The sequence below is a fragment of the Mercenaria mercenaria genome, chromosome 10 (assembly GCF_021730395.1).
Source record: "Mercenaria mercenaria strain notata chromosome 10, MADL_Memer_1, whole genome shotgun sequence".
Lineage (NCBI taxonomy): Eukaryota > Metazoa > Mollusca > Bivalvia > Venerida > Veneridae > Mercenaria > Mercenaria mercenaria.
In genome coordinates this window covers 44,523,753-44,546,021 of record NC_069370.1, presented here as the reverse complement: position 1 = coordinate 44,546,021, position 22,269 = coordinate 44,523,753, and the positions used below count along the sequence as shown (strand labels likewise).

The 22,269-nt window shown below is 32.8% G+C and overlaps 1 protein-coding gene across 1 annotated transcript; it reads left to right on the top strand.

Annotated features, from left to right (window-relative positions):
* The first annotated feature begins 730 nt into the window (after positions 1 to 730).
* LOC128559900 (transmembrane protein 145-like) lies at positions 731 to 18,099 on the top strand. Its single transcript, XM_053552941.1, has 4 exons — positions 731 to 874; positions 8,295 to 8,369; positions 13,466 to 13,540; positions 17,782 to 18,099. Exons 1-4 carry the CDS (start codon positions 776 to 778, stop codon positions 18,082 to 18,084), a joined length of 552 nt encoding a protein of 183 aa, XP_053408916.1. The 5' UTR covers positions 731 to 775; the 3' UTR covers positions 18,085 to 18,099.
* The last annotated feature ends 4,170 nt before the right edge of the window (positions 18,100 to 22,269 follow it).

Here is a 22,269-nt window from a genome sequence, read left to right as displayed (position 1 = left end):
TAAAAAAAGTGACAGGTCGAAAATCCCCCGTTATCTGTCAGGGTTTATGCAACAGTTTCGTTTTTGTCGTGTTGAGCGACATGTGAAGTTTCCACTTTTCTCTATTTTATCATCTGTACAACTAATGGTGCATTTTGGGACTAGATTCTGTGCACCCAAATATCACTATTATCTTTAACTCATGAACACTATTTTCCATTGCCTGTCTAGTCTTGATACATTTGAAGAAATGATTAGATCTATGTTCATTTAAACAAAACTTTTTAAAACATTTCCCCTTCTTATTTTTATAACAATAGCAAAACCATCAGGCTTACTGTCAAAACTGAAAGCCAAACAGAAAATATCAGAAAGAACAATTTAATGCATTAAAAAAGAAAGAATCCGTATCACTATCACCAGGTTTTCCCGTCAGATAGGCAGCGCCTAATTTCATATTATAGATTCTAATCTAGATAAATATTTAGACAAAAGATTTTATGATAGTCAGCTATCGATACATAGCTAATGTTGTTTGTAGGCCCTATAATAAAATGACTATAAAAATGTTGTATCTTGTATCATGCACGGGCTAAGCAGATTTAAATAGTGTGTTATAGATAAGAAAGGTAACTCTTGAGGATTTATTGCGAATGATAGTGATTACGACCCGTTACGCACCTGTTGATTAACTAAAAATAGAACCGTATGTTTTGGTAGTTGCCGGGAAATCGTGTCACGTGATTAGAAAATGGCGGACGCATGATAGGACATTTTCACAATAGTTTTTTTCGGAATGGCTCGCAAATTTCTCTATATTTTGTTGAGTTTTTTGTGTCTTGTTATTAATTCTTCTTATGGGAAATATGTTGAAGGCGAAATAAATACGTTAGAGGTTCGTACCACAGTTAAAGCACATTTTGTTATTTGTTTTTCAGCTTTCCGGGTCAGTGGGTGACATCATCAACAGTTTTTTGTACAGTTTATAAGTCGTGCTAATGATAATAGTTTGTAATCTGATAACTGACACAATGTAATTATTGACATATTGTTTAGATATTTTATGGCTCCTATTTTTTGCACGGAGCATTCTCTAGAGGTAAAAAAACTCCTGGCTTTTCACATATTTTGTGGCTTATTAGAATCTTCTATTCTGTTGTAAATAAAAAAAAAAAAACAAATACGATTTTAAAGTTTTTTACCGAAATCTTGGTCACTCATCAGGCATTCACTCAAAATTACAATCAAGGAACTCCAAATAATTCAAACAGAATTAATTGACTATCACAGATAGATTGCACAAACTGATGTTTAATTTTAACTATAAGAAACCCAGACAATTAAATATTTTCTGTATGTTCTCACAATTCATGTTCATGTAGTTCATGTAGAGTAGAAGCCCGGAACATCATTAGATGTTAAGCGTTGACGCTTCTTAGGCCCATTTGTATTTGTTTTCCCAATTTGGTACTAAATTATTTTAATTATAAATTATCTTTATATTTATTCTATTCCATTTAATTGTCATAATATTGGTATGTACATTCTGACATATATTATATTGCTACTATTTACAGTTAAAATTCCTTATAATGGTGTGTTCTTAAAAGGATAAAAAATCACAGTTAATTAGCACAGTCTATTCAATATATACTTGTGTATGTACTATCAATTGCGTGTTTTGGCACAGTATCCATTGCTTGAATTAGACTGGCGTTACATTTATATAGTAGAAACAAGTTATTTTGGTGTTTGTTTTTGTTCATTTTTTTTTTTTAAAAAGAACATAATTTATCTTAACTGTCATAGAGTCTAGATTTTACAAATTAAGACCATAGCACCTATGCTTGGGTTCAGACTGGCCTGACATTTAAAAATATCAATCAATAAAATTTCTAAAAAGGAACATTGTTCCCTAGCACAGTCTTATCACCCTTTATGTCAATATACAAAATTTTTACTGATAGGGGCTGTAGCACTTAGCTATGAATTTTGACCTCCCAGACCAGTGCTTATTTAGTCTTGATTTGAAACTGTTGAGAGTTGGAGCTTCAATTGTACTGGAGGGGAGTGCATTCCATGTGTCAATTACTCTGTGACTGAAAGTATTTTTTCTTGTGTTAGAATTGGCTCTAGGTTTGAATAATTTCTGTGTGTTCCCCCTTGTATTAGTATTTGTTCTAACAGTTAGCAAGTTTGTGGAAGTTTTATCTAATTCATTTCTAAGTTTGTACACTTCAATGACATCTGCTCTAGTTCTCCTATACTCTAGAGTTGGCATCCCTAGTTGGATTAACCTATCGCTGTACTCTAATCCTTGTAATTCATGAAGCATCCTTGTGGCTCTCCTCTGCACATTTTCTATGGCGACTGCATCTTTCTTGTATTTTGGGGTCCATATGACAGAAGCATACTCCAAATGTGGACGTACTAGTGATTTGTATAACTGTAAAAACATTTCTTTGTTCATATATGTAAAGTTTTTAATTATTAGTCCAAGATTTCTATTTGCGATGTTAACTTTGGTACTTATATGTTTACTAAAAGTGAGTTTATCATCAAATATAACCCCAAGGTCTTTTTCTTCAGTAATCTGGTTTATCTTGTTTATTTTGTTTTCATTATCTTTCATGTAGTATTCTGTCCTAGGTTTATTTCCTATGTGCATTGTTTTGCATTTTTTGATATTAAATATCATTTGCCACTTGTTTGCCCATTCACAGGCATCGAAAATATTATCTTGTAGCCTAACTTCATCATCATGTCCTCTTATGACCGAGTACAGTTTGGTATCATCAGCAAAGAGTTTTGATGCGCAACTTAGAGCATCTGGTAAGTCATTGATAAAGATTAGAAACAAAACTGGTCCTAATACACTACCCTGTGGGACTCCACTGGTGACATTTTGCCATGTTGAGGTGGCCCCATTGATTTTAACCCTCTGTAACCTATTGTTCAAGAAGTCCTCAATCCATTTGTAAATGCTACCCCTTATTCCTATACTCCAGATTTTCTTTAACAGTCTTTTATGTGGAACTTTATCAAAAGCAGCCTTGAAATCTAAGTAAATGATATCTATGTCATGGTTTTCATCAATTGCCGTAGTCCATTCTTCAATGCATTCGAGCAATTGTGTAGTACACGATCTGCCTTTTCTAAATCCATGTTGATAGTTTGAAATTATTTTCATTATTTTCTAGATGTGTTACTATGGCATTTCTTATAATTTTCTCCATTATCCTACAGCATATAGATGTCACACTAATTGGTCTATAATTTTCAACATTATTTTTATTTCCACTCTTATGAATTGCTGTCACGTTTGCTTTTTTCCAGTCATTTGGAAGTTTGCCTTCATCAAGAGATTTTCTATACATTTTAGTCAGGATTTTACAGACTTCATCTTTGCATTCATATATGATTTTGGGGTGTATTTCATCTGGCCCTTGGGATTTTGTTGGGTTAATTTCTTGAATAGCTTTAAATGTGATTCTATCATTGATTTCTGTGTCATATATAGCAACTTTTGATATTCTTTCTGTATCTGGTATAGGTTCTGTTTCAGTGGTGAACACTGTTGTGAAATGCCTATTGAATTCTTCTGCGATTTCTATGTCGTTATTAGTTTTGGTTCCATTAACTAGTATTCCATTTATTCCAGACATTGTTTTAGAGTTTGATCTTACATATTTCCAGAATCTTTTAGGATCTTTCTTAACATTGTCTGCTATGTTCTGTTCATATTTGTATTTTGACCTCCTAAGATGATATCCTACCCTATTCCTTGCTATTTTATAACTGTTGTATGTTAGATGATTTTTCCTGTATTTGTATTTCAGCCACTTACTTCTTTTTTCTTTGATGGCCTTTGCAGTTTCATTGTCAATATAAGGAATCCGGTGTCCTCGATTATTTGTCTTTTTTGGAACATGATTTTCGATACAATTGGTAAGTTTGTTTTCAAACAATTCCCAAGACATCTGAATCCCCACACTGTCAATAACTGTCCAATCTGTCGTTTTGATGTCCTCTTTTATGGCGGAGATGTTTGCTTTATTATAGTCAAATCTAGGTGCATTATTGGTCTTTATCTCCTTAAAGCAGATAAATTCAAAGATCAATGTCAAATGATCACTTTTCCCTACCCCTGGGTTATATATGATTTCTGTAACCATGTCTTCCTCATTTGTGAAGATCAAGTCTAAAATGGACGGTTCATTTCCTGAACGGTATCACAAGTAATGAGCAGTTAAGAGATGAAAGGGAAGGTGCCACTATCAGAACATACAGCACCTATTAATGTTGTTTTTATTGAAATACATACTACGCAAGTCATCTACATTTAGAAACAGTTGTTGAAGAAATGTAGTATATTACAGTATTAAAAGTAAAAGATAAAAGGACAGTATGCTACCATTCATAAGCACCATTTATGTGTAAAAAACTATGTTATATGGGTTCAGTAAATGGATTTTCATTTCATTTTGGTATTACTGGAAGAGCAGAGCTAGAGGTGAAAGAGGTTGAAGTTTTAAGTAAATACATGATTACATCGCTGCAACAGAATTGAAAATTTTGATTTATACAAGCTACAATATCTGGGAAAAGGAGTTTTGTTCTAGACAGTCCCCTTCAGTCTTATCTATGGACCCATACCTTTGGAATGCAGGTCTATACCTGCTTAGCAGCTACTTGCTGTACCTGCCTGTAGACACTTCATTTTCTTGATAGATTAACCTTACCCTGCTAAATTTTTAAAAAGGACTGGTCCATTGTTCAGTTTGGGCAATACCATTTATTATTTAAAGGGTGTTCACTGAAAATTTACTGACTGAATAGCGAACAGTGCAGACTAATCTTGGGGAAGTTCAAGTTGGTCTGCACTGATAGCAAAGGCCAAATAACTTGCTGCCAGCAGGCTAAAGGTTAAGGGCTTTTATAAAGTTTGATGTAGGACTACATCTAGGGAGTTGTGCTAGATTCATGAAAAATCTTAATGTGTCTCAGTATTTAACCATTCTCTCAAACATTGTCATAAGTTTTCATTGAGGGATTAACAGCAATTTTGTTCTCATTATTATCTTCATTGCATTGTTTGACTTTAATTTCAACTTTGATAAGTAAGCAAGTATTAAAGTAATGTCTTTATCTAATGAGGCTTATGCATTCGGTTTTCCTATCTTCCATACACAACATATATACAGTGGACATAAATTAATACACAACATTTATACAGTGAACCAGTACAAAACATCATAATATTAATCTGTTGGAGAATTGCATGAATTTAGGTTATGAATAATAAGTAATTATTGCAATACGCGCAATATTCAAATTTTCATAAAATCAACATGAAAAATACATGATTATGCAGAAAGACAAAAATGAAATATTTGAAGTGATGATTTTTATCATTTCAAGCACTAACTGTTTCCTAGTGTTTAGATATTCAATTTTAAGATGATAATGTAATGCAAATACTCTGCAAAATCCACCAAACAGACATCATGTTGAGGGATTATTATTATATAATATTTTATTTATGTAATATTTGTATGTGCACATGTCATGTACTGGTGTGAAGTTTGAAAGCGGTTGAATTATTGCCATAAAATAAGATTGGCCTTATTTCTATGACAGATTGAAGTACTAAAGAAGATTAAAACACTTTCAAGTACTACAAAATATGCAAGGGATTAAACTTATTAGGATAAATTTATGTGTCAATACATAGATCATTTCTGAAATTAAAAAATATGTCTGTATGTGCTGTTTATCATGATTCATTTAGTTGTTTATAAATGACATATTTTTTTAATAATTGTATTAAATACGTGGTTAAATGATTATGAAATAAGATTAACAATTAAAAAAAAAGACTTATATATCCAAGCGTTTTATTGCACAAGTTATTAGGACTTATTGCAACTAAACATTAAAAAATATATTTTAAAAAGCAAAACATTTAAGAAGAGATCATAAACCACGAGTATTTTTATATTATAATAAATGTTTACTTAACCTTTAGACTGTTGGCAGAAAATTTTGCCTTTGCGACCAGTTCAGACCAAGATCAACCTGCACTTCTTTGCAGTCTGATCATGGTCTGCACTGTTCGCTATTCAGTCAGTAAATTTTCAGTGAGCACACCTTTGAATGATTAGTGGTACTGCCAAAATTGAATGATGGACCAGTCCATTTTAGAAATTTAGCTTGGTAAGGGTTAAAATTAGATATGTTAGTACTAACATTCTAAAACTAAAAAAAAGAAATAATATGATTTATTGTTGCATGGCTAACCCATTAATTAAAGACTGAAAACTTATATGAAATCAATATTAACACAGTATTAATAAAGTCAATTGTGTACTTGTTTTTTTATTTCTTGGATGTTTGAACAAACAGAAAAATTTGGTAATAGAAGCATTTTATGAAGTCCATTGCATTATACATTTAGGCCATATTCATTGGCTACTTTGAACATTCTGCTCATACATTACCTCAGTGGAGTTAAGAAGAGTAGTGTTCTGGAATGTTAAGAACAAGTGGACTGTTTTGAAAAAAACTTGATGCAGACATAACGTCACAAAATAAATATTTACCAGAATGGAAAACAGGTCATAGTTCTTATACAGGATAATCTAAATAGGGCTCGGTACCAGATCAGAACAGTGCTGGGTACCAGATCAGAACAGTGCTGGGTACCAGATCAGAACAGTGTACTGTTTTATTCCATTGACAGCAATTAGAATTTTTAGAACCCTGTTCCAAGACTTGCAAGTTATCAAAAGGAATTTGACCTCGGGTGCTTTGTGTAACTACCTGAATGAGCAAGTTTTATTTTGTAAATCTTTTAATGATGTTACATGATTTAACAAGCTTTTTTGAAAATTGATTTTAGTAGTTTTGAATACCCTCACTTGTTAAGTAAAACATTGATTGGGCAGGTTGTATACAGGAGAAAATCTCCTAAAAATAGGGCCATGAATAACAGTATTCTGTGTCCAGAACTTCTTTGAAGAGTTTTGGTTAAAATGAATTTCATGTATAATTTGTTACCAAAATCTTCAAAAAACTATATTTTATCATACGGTTAAAACCTGCCATTTGTCAGACATAAAGGCAACTACTGTAAACCCTGCTTAAAAAGGCCACTTTTTAGCTCGACTTTTCGAAGAAAAAGTAGAGCTATTGTACTCGCCCTGGCGTCAGTGTCGGCGTTGCTGTTGGTTAAAGTTTTTGATAAAGTCAAATGTCTCTGTTACTATCAAAGCTATTGACTTGAAACTTGAAATACTTATTTATCATCAAAGTCTACACCAAGAGAAACAATCCCCATAACTCTGATTTGAATTTTGACAGAATTATGCCCCTTTTTAACTTAGAATTTTTGTTAAAATTTTTGATAAAGTCAAAATTAATATCTCTGTTACTATTAAAGCTTTTGACTTGAAACTTAAAATACTTATTTACTATCAAAGTCTACACCAGGAGACACAATTCCCATAACTCTGATTTGAATTTTGACAGAGTTATGTTCCTTTTTAACTTGGATTTTTTTTTATACTGACAAAGCTCTAATTCAGAGTCAAGCACTGAAAAAAGTCGAGCGCGCTGTCTTATGGACAGCTCCTGTTTCGCTTAGTGTTTTATAATGTATAATGTAAATTTACCGGTGCAGATAGACCACCTATTACCTAACAAAGACAACCTTTTTCATTTACCAAGGATCATCTTTAAAGGCAGGTTTGACTATATTTAGTTTCTGTGTAAACTGATTAACTCTAAATGAATATTCCTTGATTATTCCTTTATAAAACAAATCTATTTATTTGAAAAGTTTCAAGAGGATTGCAACCCATCTGAGCATTTAAAGATGAAAAAAGCTTTTGGTTATTAAATGTTGGTCACATACAGAAGATCAAGGGTTATTAGAGTTTGCAAAAGAAGGATATTTGTCAGTAAATATGAACTATAAGTTCTACTTTTAATGAATGAATTTGAACAACTGTAGCACTACCATAGTGCTGGTGTTCACTTATATATGACTTATAGTTATCCTGAAAATATGGGACTGTATATAAAAGGAAAGGCATTTATTTGGAAATATGCTGTATTTTAGAACACGATGAATGCGCAGCCAGTACAGTTTATTGTTGGTCATAGTATTGGATTGGAAACCCGCTGCTTTGTACCCCTTGGAAAGACTTGGAGAATATTTCATTTACTCTCAGCGTGAACTAAATCAGTGTAACCTAAACGAAATAACCATGCCCTTATTTATTAATTAAAGTATGCATGTATTATATTTCCAGGACTGGGAGTTTATTACAAGATTCTGCTTTCTGTCGGCCAAGGGCACACTGAGGTTTACTTTTGAGTATCCCATTGTAAGTATTTACTTCTGTTTATCAAATTCATACTGTTGTAGCATGATCCTCTGCGAAAGAATCAACATGAAATGCAAATAAATTTTGGAAATATATTGTTTAAACTTAAGTTTTAAAGTTATAAAAATCAACTCAGAGACCAGTCTGAAAGCTCCAGCCTCTGATTGGCTGTTTTTTTCCTCAGTATTGACTAATGGCAAAATTGCTTAGTGAGAATGGTTTGTGTTAAGGTAATGGGTCAGTAATGACATTAATGAGCTGCACCATGAGAAAACCAACATAGTGCATTTGCGACCAGCATGGATCCAGACCAGCCTGCGCAGTCTGGTCAGGATCCATGCTGTTCGCTTTCAAAGCCTATTGCAGTTACAGAAACCATTAGCGAACAGTATGGATCCTGACAAGACTGCGTGGATGGGCAGGCTGGTCTGGACCCATGCTGGTCGCAAACACACGATGTTGGTTTTCTCATGGTGCGGCTCATTTGACAATTTTCTTTCGATTACGCGTTCTCCTAATGCTATTTCAGCAGTCTTAAGCTGCTAATGTACATGTAGTTCATACAAGCAACCAACAGGGGAATCTCAAAATTGCATATGATGTAATTGTACAGAAATTTCCAAATGTTACTGTTGGTCCACTACCTTAGCTTATTGATGAACATTTGAAAATTAAATATGGCATTTACTCTCTTTTCTGGGAAAAGGTAACCCTTCAAAAAATAGGATTTGCAAACATACATGTACTAAAATATATATACTGGTCTGTGTAATATAATACCTTTTTCATGATATTTTGAAGTTTGATCATATGGAATTTAAAAAAAAAATCCAAAAAAGAAATTTTCCGACCTACCTACCCTAATTTTTTTAACATGTTACTGGAAACAAAGAACTTTTTTTTAGGCCTTACTCAACTTGTGACGGAAAACCTTACTTTTAATAATATTGTTTTATTAGCTCATCTGATTTTTTGAAAAAAAATGATGAGTTATTGTCATCGCTTGAGCGGTTGTCGGCGTCGGCGTCGGTGTCGGCGTCGGCGTCTGCGTCGGCGTTGCCTGGTTAAGTTTTATGTTTAGGTCAGCTTTTCTCCTAAACTATCAAAGCTATTGCTTTGAAACTTGGAATACTTGTTCACCATCATAAGCTGACCCTGTATAGCAAGAAACATAACTCCATCTTGCTTTTTGCAAGATTTATGGCCCCTTTTCAGGGGTGTGGAATTCCTATGTCCGACTTGTCCGACTCGGGACTTTTTGACTGCGGACAAGTGAGTTTTCGCATTCCGTTTGTCCGCGGACAAGCACAAATTTTCTGGTTTGAAATGAAGAAAGGAAAGAATAATTTAGGAACGCTGAACAGTACTTCAAGTTTATGGAGTTTATAAAAGAATTTGATGTATGAAACGGATGTTTCACCCGCCAAGGGCCTCTCGATTTCTCCAGTTTTCGGAAAACCATACTGTGTCTAAATTTAGCAGCTCTTTCTCTGCGTTCTGATTGGTTCCCTATCATGATCTCGCGTGATTTTTGCACACGGTAACTTGTCGAATAGAAACCGGAAACGTAAACAATTATCACAATGTTTTGGACAAATTTGTTCAACGGTTACAACTTCGTCTGCCAACAAAAATTGAAGTAAATAGTCAAAGCACAAAGAGCTCACTAGTACGAGTCAGGAAGTTTCATGTTTGTTTTTCTAACAGTCAGAAAGTGCCATGCTTTTTCACATGGGTTCGCATGGCATGATGAGCATTCTTTAGGTATTTCTGTTGAATGTTCGACGGCCTCGCGGACGAACACAAGTGTCAAAAGCTTATTTTTTGAAACAGCTACAGTATAACACTTTGTTATGTTCGCTTTTGTTACTACTTGTAGATTATTGTCCAAAATAAAGAATTATTTGCATGCTAAAATGTTGAAAATCCGGGCAAGTAAGTTTTGACTGCGGACAAGTAGATTTTTAAGTCTCATTTGTCCGTGGACAAGTGAAAAATATTGGGATTTCCACACCCCTGCTTTTGTACTTAGAAAATATCAGATTTCTTGGTTAAGTTTTATGTTTAGGTCAACTTTTCTCCTAAACTATCAAAGCTATTGCTTTAAAACTTGCAACACTTGTTCACCATCATAAGTTGACCCTGTATAGCAAGAAACATAACTCCGTCCTGCTTTTTGCAAGATTTATGGCCCCTTTTGGACTTAGAAAATATCAGATTTCTTGGTTAAGTTTTATGTTTAGGTCAACTTTTCTCTTAAACTATCAAAGCTATTGCTTTGAAACTTGCAACACTTGTTCACCATCATAAGCTGACCCTGTACAGCAAGCAACATAACTCCATCCTGCTTTTTGCAATAATTATTGCCCCTTTTGGACTTAGAAAATCATTTTCTTGGTTGAGTATTATGTTTAAGTCAACTTTTCTCATAAACTATCAAAGCTATTGCTTTAAAACTTGCAACAGTTTTTCACCATCATAAGTGGACACTGTACATCAAGAAACATAACTCTATCCTGCTTTTTGCAAGAATGATGGCCCTTTTTAGACTTAGAAAATCATGGGTAGGACAATATTTCTATTACACAAAAAAAATCAGATGAGCGTCAGCACCCGCAAGGCGGTGCTCTTGTTATAATTGTACTCTGTACAGGGTAAATTGGTCAGGGTACATTGTAGACCAAGAAAATTTATTCTGCGCTGATAAAAGAACTTTGGAAATTGGAAAAAAACTGAGATTAAGTTTTCAAGATGGAACTTTCAAATTTAACGAGGTGAAAAAAAATTTGAACAATTTTGCATGCCCTTTTATAAATCAGATGCATCCACCCTCCTTTGTGCAATACTACACTCTCTGTAGAAATAATTATTCATCGAAAAAAAATGAAGTGAATAATGGTCATTTACATAGTATTTATGAAATTTTATGATCCAGTGTACTATTTAACGATAAATTAATGGACATTTTATTGACTGCTAAATTTCTTATTTAAAAATGTGAAAATATAGTCATTTGTTGTAAAAATGTTTTGATAAACGATCTGATCAAATGTGTTTGCTAAGTAATACTAGTTTGATGTGGAAACGAAGCACTGAAATCAATAATATTCATTGTGGTATTGATTTATAAGTACATGGTCATACTTTGAATACTTGATTTATTTGCCATTATTTATTCAAACAGGAAGACTTGTGACTGTAAGAGTAGGCATAATAAAGAAAAATCATGGTTTCATTCCGTTATTGAAAAAGTACAAAAAAAAAATCTTTATTCATATGTTATAAATTACAGCTACTTAAGAGATCATTTTTAATCATCTTTCGAGAACACCACTTTTTCTTGGGCCTTCTTTTTAAAAAATATTTACCATGATTTGGTGGAAAGCAAGCTTGCCAAACTCACTTTCCTGCAGAATTCATTCTGAAATTGTTAAAGGATGATTAAAACACCCATTCTGCAATAGAGACGGGCATTTAGGATTTTTTTCGACCACTTTTCTGTCTTAATTGCTTTGTTCTTTTACTGAATGAGTTTATAAAATGACAGACTGTATTTTGAGACTTAAAATGGTACACAGGGTCTATGTGGAATACTATTTAATCAAAAATGTTACAAAGGATTTATTTTTGCTGTGTTTGCGAACTCTCCTTAATTCAGAAAATAAATACTACAAAAATAATCCTGTTTGTTTCACAAGTATTCTTAAATGTTAACCAGTTCTTAAAACAGTGAATGCTTGAAATATATTGTACTTTAACTTGTCTTGTTTTAAATCTTCTTCAAGGCTTTTTAACATTAAGGAAGTTACAAGATTTAAGCACTAACCAATATTATAGCTTGCCATCGTGAAGGGGTTTTATATGCAAAGCTAGTTGAGACATTAAACTTATGAAAGGTTAATCAGGCAATAGACATTAAAAGATTAGCATCATTATTTCCATTACCAAATATGGTATTTTTGGCAATGTTATGTTGAATAAAATTAACTGTATCACTTTAATTCAGTGTATACTTGTACCATATAAGGGTGTCGTATTTTGTCCAAAAAGGCTGTCGATCATTTCAATACATTTGTATTATTCAAATGGCTTGATCTTTTTTGATTTAATCCAATTTTCATTTTTTATGCCAGTTTTAATGTTTCATCAGACTATTTCTAGAAAGAACAGTTTTCAAATATGGCATATATTCCCCTTTAATATTATGTAACATGTTGGTGAAATGTTGACCTCTATTTTGTGCCATTAAAAGCCAGTTTGTTACGAGAACTTTTATTTATGAATTTGCTCAAGTTATGTATTCCCTTGAAAGTCTTCCTTTTAAATATCAGTCAGAACATTACATTTTCTTTTATGCCAGTTTTGATGTTGTTTTTTTTATCTCAATAGACTGGTTATAATAAATTGACCTTAAATAACCCTTGCCAGCATTAAGGGTTATTTAATTTTTATAGCTGGCCAGATATTCTGGCAAATATAGGTGAAACAAAAATAGTTCCAAGTTTGTTATTCAATTTTAATAATCTGTTTAATACTTCCTTGGATTAACTCACTTATTAAATGTTTTTATACAACCCTTGGTAGATCAAAAGTTTTAAGTCTAAAAAAATAAAATGTACTTATTCAGTGTAGTATTAAAGTACAATAGGTAGTGCACGAGACTCGCCGCAGTCTAGAGGTTCTGTGTGACCCAACGGCAATATAATTGCCATGTATGACCTCTACACCTGATCTGTGTTAATGCATTGCAATGTTGTCAGTTGCATGTGAAGAACACATTTTAGTATGGCCTGTCATAGTAAATCCAGTCGTGAAGAATATGGAAGAAAGCCATGCATATTTTTAGAATTTAGATATATTGTTCACAACACAGGCCTTTTTCCATCAATTTAGGAATGCTACCAGCATTTGTTGTATTTCTCTCTCTCTCTCTCTCTCCCTCTCTCATATATATTTCATACATATGGTTCATAACACATAATGTTCATATTGCTTTGTCTTGTATATTTCATAAACATACATGTATATTACTTTGTCTTGTATAAATTTATATGTAGGGTTCACAACATATATTACTTTCTGTTCTGTACTTTCAGACATATGGTCCACAACATATATTGCTGTACTATGATACACCGGATCAGTGGGATGCAGTTTATAAGTCAGACAAGGTAAAAACAATTAAGTTTAGTTGGATCCCATGCCAGAACTGGTGCATGTATATCCTCCATGACAAATTGTTAATGAGACACTCTGATCCATGTGGAGAAGTTGGCATTTTTGTTATTTGAAGAGAACAGGTTAATACTGGTATAGAAACCAGGAACACTGATTTTTTTTTTGAAAAATGGCGCTGAACCCAAAACAAACAAAAAAAGTTAACCTACCCCTTCCAAAGACTATAGCACAGATCTTGATTTTTGAAGAGTAAAATTTAGGGCCACTTGTATGTTATGGATTACCAGTAATTATGTTTACCAAGCTTTAAAATTGTAAGAATACACTTTAAATGACCTGGTAATGGTCTGTTTTGCTGCATTTATTGTTTCAGTTTGGCATACTGCCAGTAATGACTTAAAGTGTCTATTTAAGAATGATCAGTTGATTTTCTTACAAAATAAATGATGAAGTCTTTATTATTAACATAGTCTATTCTTAGAAACTGGAAGGCACGAGCCTATTGCATATTTTGTCTGACGTCACTAAATAGGGTTGAAATATATGACTGTTAAATGTAGCTTTGATAGTAAATGGTATATGAATAGAAATAATACAAATATTTGTATATGGTATACCTTTGGAGAAAAGTTTATAATTAGTGTGTATTTAATGGGATAGTTGCATAAAACACTTAAGGTTATGCAAAAATATTTCAGTTTTGTTGGAACAGAAGGGACCAGCTTTCGATACAGTGACACAAGCGTCTTTATTTAATGCTCTTTGAACTATCCGTTAGACTAAATAATATTTTTCCATATTGACTTGCAGATTTCAAGTTTGATTTGCAACATCAGATTTAAGGCCATTTAATGTTTATTATTGCATAAATTTAGAATTCAATAGGCCGTTAATATTAAAAAAGCTAAAGAACAAACATTTATCATAATCAATAATGAGAATGTAATTAAAAGATAATTAACATCCAGAAATATGCACTAAGTCTTTTGCAGATTAATGTTATATGCTCCTTATGTTGTGCAGTAGTGTCCACTAAAAACCTGAGTATATTTCCTTCAGCAAAATTTATGTCAATGTAAAAATCTGTAATATGGAAGTCCAAATACAAATGTAGCTGCTGTGTAAAAAAAAGGACTTTTAAGGACTTCAGCGCATGTAATTATTTTTCTTGAATTAAGCATTTTACCTAACATATTGGATAGAATGACATCTTGTATTATTATACATATCATATGATAGTGCAGCATGAGAAACTGCTTAATATGCATATTTTCCTTAAAGGGAAAGGCAACGCTGTTCTTATGTTAATTTAGTCTGCTGGGATTTCTTAAATCATTTAACGAAGTGAAAGAATTTTCAAAATCGGAGTTAAAATGAGAAAGTTATGAGCATTTAAATATTTGGTCAAATCGGCGGCCATTTTGTTTCCATGGCAACAAAAAACAAAATGGTGGATTTGTTAAATATTTAGATACACATTTAAATTGTATTTACTTATTTCTGCAAAATAATTTCTCTGCTTATTTCAGCTATAATGGAAGAAATTATCATGTTTTACACCTTACACTCAAGAAACATGAAAATTAATCTATATAAAAGGTTATATGCTAAATAAAGAATTCAGCAGTGTGTAAATGACGTCATAAACACACTAAAATGGCTGCCTCCATGTTCAGCCATTTTCTTAAAATTTAAACTGCTATATCTTTTTCAGTAGTGGTCCGATTTTGAAAATTCTTCCAGCGTTATAAAAAGCTTGAGGATGGCTTTCATATAAAATCAACTTATTGTCAGGCTTTCCTTACCCTTTAACTAACTTTTTTTAAAGACAGATAAACTTTGATTTGATAACTATTAACAAATAAATTTTCTTGAAATGCCAACAATGGGGAAACAATTCATGTTGTGTAAAAATATGTTTTCTTTGTGTGTCCATTTTTTCTTCCTTAAAATAGTATTGTGCTTTGATCTTTTTATATGATTCTTGGATGTATATTTTAATACCATTATCATATAGCATTATTTCAATACAGACCTGCAAAGAGAAATTGGCGGTACTGGACGTAAGCAATAATCAAATTATAAACCTGACCACCTCGTACGGTCTTTCTGGTTGTACGATCACAAGTGCCGGGATGTACAATTGTGTAGGTGGCCGAATATTCCGGTCGTCACGTGAGCGCTGGTGGTTTGTAGCTGCCAGTCATTGTGATAGAGATCCAACCGATGTAAGGGTTTACAAGAGTTATGGGTCTTGTTTCGAAAGTTGTTTTGAAAACATTTAACGTTTGGTAAAGTTCAAATTATTTGACCTTAGGCAAAATTGTAAAAGACATTAAGCATATTTTTGATTTATTTGTTAAAGGACATGCTCATGTCAGTAATTGTAAAAAATGTTGAATGAAGGGGATTGCTTTTGCTCTAGGCTGAATTTTCTTTATGAAAATACAGAATTGTGTAGAAAAGCTCTTGCATTAAAATACTCTTGTAATATATCAGAAATTTAGCATTAGTTTGTACATTTTGTATCATGCACTTGAAAATATTTATATAAAAATATCAAGTTAAATATTCCACCGGTCGTTTCGAATGTTGTAATTTTGTGATATTTGTCTGGAGGCCAGTCATTTCAAAAAATGAGTTTGTTCCTTTCAGAGAAACTTTTATTAAGATGTGTATTTGAACATAGCACATAATGTTGATGAGTAAATAATATAACTTATTTGAAACTCAAACTTTCATCAAACGTTGGAAGATTTAGATTTTAAAATGTCAGAACTATATGACTATTTCTGTTATCAGTATTAAAATTTACGGAGTAACAGTTTGCATTGTTGCCTGCACTAGGGAAATAGTTTGAACTAAATACCAAAGAAAGTCATGTATTTTCACTTCAGCTTAACTCACAGGAGCAGTTTATGTAAAACTATACTGATGCAGTGAACTAACTTTGCATCTAACAGTTTCCACAAAACCCCAAATTTCACAAGAATAACAATATTATTTTGCCTTTTTCGTTTCAGTCATCGTAAGTGATCTGTTTCCAGGATGAAGATGCATTTTCAATGTTTTAGTTTTGAGTTTTATTCAAAACTTATTGAAAATGAGTTGAACGAAATCATGAATTGTTGTAAGGTTGTAGAAATGATGATTTATGTAACAAAATTTTTTCATAGTCATGTGCACAGAAGTTGGTACCACTCTCGGCCAGTCAGAACATCCAGATTACGTCAAACAGTACAGTTTCTGGATGCATAAGTAAACAAATAGGCGGAACATGGAAGTATTACTGTGAAGGGGGAAGGATTTTTCGATCTTCGCGAGAACGTTGGTGGTACGTGGCTGTAAGCCGATGTGTCAGAAATCCGAGCGATGTAAGATATGAGCTTGACTTGATTCCAAGTTCCTTCTGGTAGTTGGAGAAAGGTTTTAGATTAGGTCCTCATTTATAGTCTCCCTACATTATTACATTTCTGTCTGTTCATATTTCTTTAGTGATATAAAAGAGCTTCTTTTATGCGTAAGATGTCCTGTTTACAGAATATGCTCATGAAAGAACAAAAAAATGCTTTGTAAAAAGTAAGAAAACATCAATCTTTACTCTTAATGAATAGTTAAGGAACAGTTTTAAAAAAAAAATAATTGAAATTTATTTTTGCTCTACCAAAATGTGATTTAACCATTGTTGATGTTTGACAGATAAAATCAAAATCAGTTTTCCTAAATCAGTGGAGTATATGTCTAGCTCCCTATGCACAAGAGAAAGAAAAAAGAAGCCCTTTTATTGTATACAAATTGTAGTCCACTAATTTACACATTTCCTTGCTTTTCAGGTTGTCAGCGATTTGAAGTTTATTGTTAAATGTTTCTAGGTAAAAGATTATTCTGCTGTAGATAGGGAATAAGACGTTGACAGCTGAAGTCTCATATTTTTTAAATCCTAACAGACGTGTGCGGGGAAAGTGGCTGTTCTAGACCCGCAAAACAACCAGATCATTTACCTCACTACACAGTATTCCCTGTCTGGCTGTGTTATTAACAACATTGATGGTGTTGACAAGTACGTCTGCTCTGGAGGTAGAAGATTTAATGCAGCACGTGAACGTTGGTGGTTTATTGCCGTGAGTCGCTGCGACCCGTCTAGCACTCCAGTAAGTTTTACATCGTTGCGGAAGTATAGATATTGTATACCACCTTTCATTCATGTGCCTTTTCACTCTCTTTCCAACAACAGAATTGTACCGAAAGAAAGGCGGTCATGAACCCGAGTAATAATCAGATAATTACTCTAGATACAACGTCAGGATGTAAAGTGCAAACCATTGATGGCATACAGAAGTATAATTGCACAGACGAACGAAGGTTCATAGCGGCAAGAGAACGTTGGTGGTATATCGCTGTGGCACATTGTAGACCACTTACTGTAAGTTGGGAACAAGACAGAAAAATACGCACCCATGGATATTCTGTTTATTTGCCGCTTGTTGGAAATTTTTTATTGCTTCTCTTGATTCATACTTGCAACTTGAGGCAGTAGCTGGGAAATTCAAAGTCATAGAGAAGACCCTGCAATAGATGGTATTTGTTAATTATATTTCGAGATATTTTTATTAACTCCCACAATTCCTTGCTTGCATTTATTTTAGAGAAAAAACAACTTTTCTAATGCTATTTTTTTTTCATACGAAAGAAGAAAATGTATTGAATCCCATCCCATTCCCTGCTGAACTTGAGTTAGATGCTACTTTTTTTATTTTTGAAAAGATAAAGTCATGCATCTTGATAAGCGCTACTTTAAAAGAAGTATGGCCCCTTAATGTCTACAAATACTATACAACTCTTATGCCATTGTGATTACTTGCATTTTGTATTTAGAGCCAAGTTGCAGATATGAATGGTACAGAGTGCTTTGTTTTCATGTTGCATTGTTTTAACCCCAGGTTATGGGATGCTTTGTGTTTTGGCATGTAATGGGAAATTTTGCTGTATGTTCGCTTTGCTTGTTTTTTGATGACTCGGTTTTAAAGAGACCAGTTTTGATTATTTGCTTTGCCTATTTTGTTGTACTAATCGCACGTGCCCAGACTTCACAGCTTCCCACTAAAAATGTTGCCATTTTTTAAAGGGGCTTTCACTCGGATTTATTATAAAAATATTTTGAACTTTAGAAAATACTTTCATTAAAATTTTGTTTGTAGTTGTAAATAAAAAGTTAAAACAAAGTGAGTAAGTTGGATGTAGACAGTATTTTTGTGTAGTCTGTATACTGTGTATGAAAACATTCCAATGAGAAAAATATTTGATAAAATTTCAAATGTTTCAGGAATTTACTTAATTTTATTTCATACTAGTAAAATATTGACTAATTATATTTAGACATTATTCTTTAATTCTCTGTAGACTTTTATATATATTTTGAAAAATTTTAAAAATTTGACTTTTATCTGGACACCAGCCCCTTTAAAGCTTATTGTGTACAAAAATGTAGATGTCTTTATGTATACAGATTTTGATAAAACATATATAAAACTCAGATATCAAAAAAGTGAAAGCCAATGTAAAATTTTGATTGTTTTTTCATCATTTCAAATGTCTCTATGAATATTAACTTCTTTTAAACAATTTAAACCTCAGTAAGTTTATATTAAAGGCTACAAGGTCACCAAATAGTTTGCAAGTAACTTTTATGGAACTCTAAAATTTTAAGTCAGACATCACAAATTATGCTTTTTATAAGTGGACTTAATAAAGTATCTGAGAAAATGTTGTTACATGTTTATGCTTTGTCATTAATTGTATTACTTTTGCATTACAAGAAGCTTAATGTACATGTATTTTTGCTGGCATTGTTTATTGCTTTTTGCTGTCAATAGATTGAGATTTCAAGATGAATATGTGTAGAAAACCCATTTGTAGTTATAAGCCACTGCTTGATGTTTTTGAATTACATATCTAAAACTGGTATTAATATTTTATAAGTACATATTGTGTGTGAATGCCCTAATCGTGTAAAGTTTGCAATCTTTTGAATTTTGACGTCCCTGACTCCTTTTGAAATAAAAAAGAAATTGTTACACATACCTGTGCATGTTCATATATGAAATCTCAATTATGATTTATATATACATTCATTTTTAATAATTTTTCTGCTTGCTAACCAATTGCATGTATCCAGAATGTATATGTAGTTATAACATGTAGCCAGAACTTATATATTTGCATTATGTATATTCCTAAGAGCCTGAGTAGTTACATGTATCTTTATATATATATATATATATATATGTTTATCTGTTTGCTTCAGTTAATGTAATTGTTTACAAACACCTGATGTTCACAAAACATTTTTAGGTCTCAGCTGAGTTTGAGTTTGAAATAGTATCAGTTTTATTAAATTCCAAATGAGATTGACCACCAATACTGAATAGTCACTTGAAAATAGTTATTAACTAAAAATTTAGTTTTAAAACATGCAATTTTGATATAATTGACAAAGAAAGCTTCATTATCAAACTCAACTAAGATTGAAAATGTTTTGTGAACATGGGCCTGAATAACATCGTACTGTTTCATCCATAAGACAGTGAACTTTGAAAAAAACATAGGATAATTTTTCATTACACCAATGTCCATTATGTATAATAGAGTGTGCTATGACAGTTTTTTCAAGATTTGCAGAATTCATGCAGTATTTTTTTACTCTTGAATTGCATAATGTCAAAATTTGTCATGTATTAAACTTCACTTTTTCATGACATTGTAGCCTACTTTGATTTTTTAGCTCACCTGAGCACGAAGTGCTCAAGGTGAGCTTTTGTGATCGCCCTGTGTCCATCGTCTGTCATCGTCCGTCGTCAGTCATCCGTCCGTCGTCCGTCATCAACAATTTGATGCAATCTGGCAGGTCCCTAGGTAAGATTTGTGCATTACAGATTGCTGGTAAAATATTAAACACTACCACCTTTATTCTTTGGGATATATACATATATATTCCAAAGAATTAATGTAGAAGTATTTCACATTTTCCAAGCAATTTATTATGCACATTGGGAGTCAAAGTGGCATTTTTTTCAATATTGTGTACTTAAAATTTTGTAAGTTATTCAAATCTGCAAATGCTCTGTAACAAATACATTTGTATAAATGAAGCCATTATGAGTTTCTAATACATGAGGTTCATAAATCTGTACATTGGGACCTAGCCCAGGCTGAAGTTTAACCCTTAGCCTGCTGGCGGCGATTGGTTTTGCCTTAGCCTTTGCGACCAGTGCAGACCAAGATCAGCCTGCACATCCGTGCAGGCTGATCATGGTCTGCACTGTTCGCTATTCAGTTAGTTAATTTTCAGTGAACACCCCTTCGAATAATAAATGGTGTTGCCCAAACTGAATGATGGAACAGTCCGTTTTAGAAATTTAGCAGGCTAAGGGTTAAAAAAACACAACTGAATAAATATTTTAAATCCTAGAATCACGATTTGGCCTAAACGTATTTAAAGGTATCAAATACTTTGCAGAATCCTTTAATGAAAATTGATAGAATTTTAGGACAGTAAACATCTCTTTATGACTGTAATAACAATTTAAATACACTAGATATTAATAACAACACTTATTTCTCAAATGTTCATGCATTCATGTATAATCACTATCCTGGAAATACACATGTCCTGGATATTAAATATTAGTAGCAAAATGCAACAAGATGAACATAAATTAAGAATTTAATTGTTAGTTTTGAATGGTCATACAATGGCGATATTTCGAGACTGTTTTCTCTTCTGAAAAATCACCTCATGATATCAGTTCCGGCGATGACAGAGAATTCATAATATCTACAAGAAGGTCTATCACCAGGACTTAAATATGTAGGTACAATGAAAGGACTGAACACCACTGAGTCCGAGTACAAGGAGTTACAAGGCACTTACAGATTACTTTTCCCATTGGAAGCATTGGACATAATCAATCTAAGTTTATTTGTTGAAAAATACGTGCCGTTTGTTGTAAATAACCATATGGAGAGGTAGTGCCGAATCTTGGGCGAGATTGTGTCTGTCACGACAGAAGTCAATTTGACTAAAGTTCTCCATCTTTCTTAAAAGTATGCAAAGCAGATAGAGGATATGACCAGTTGATACAATATTTTGTGTATTTTACTTTGTATGTATTGTTCTGTCTTTGCTTAGAATATTGTAGTATGGTGGTATGTTACATCTAAAATATTTGGCAAGCTGCAGTCCCCAGATGTTTTAAGAATACCAAATATATAGCCAGTGTACCATGTAGTGTACCATGTAGGGCTAAGGCAAGACACGATCAACAAAAAGTTAAACTGATTGCTCCTCGAAGTAAGGAGAGGGAAAAAGGACAAAAATAGTTTGGACTCGTATCAAGAAGTCTAGACCCAGTAGTTTGACGAAATAACACGATAGAGATTTTTGTTGTTTGTTTGATTGCTGTTTGATGTAAGGTCTCAAAATACTGAAACAGAAACGCATATACCACAGGGAAATAGCATGTGACAAATAATATGAAGAATGAATGCGTTCTAAGTAAAGTACCGGTTTGATGTAACGGTTGTAATGATAAAGTACATACACGTTAATGCTCTTTCTTTTTCATGCAATTCGGGTACATTGTTTTGTATAATTACTAAGTATTATGGAAGTGTGGAAATAAAATGGGGCAAAGGACAAGAGTTCAACAGAATAAGACATAGT

What these genes read in the sequence shown, in the direction of transcription:
- LOC128559900 (XM_053552941.1), top strand. Translation starts at nt 776, where the DNA reads ATGGCTCGCAAATTTCTCTATATTTTGTTGAGTTTTTTGTGTCTTGTT. An exon ending in GCGAAATAAATACGTTAGAG is followed by an intron (nt 875 to 8,294) that starts GTTCGTACCACA and finishes TTATATTTCCAG; the next exon opens with GACTGGGAGTTTATTACAAG. An exon ending in CAGTTTATAAGTCAGACAAG is followed by an intron (nt 13,541 to 17,781) that starts GTAAAAACAATT and finishes TTCCAACAACAG; the next exon opens with AATTGTACCGAAAGAAAGGC.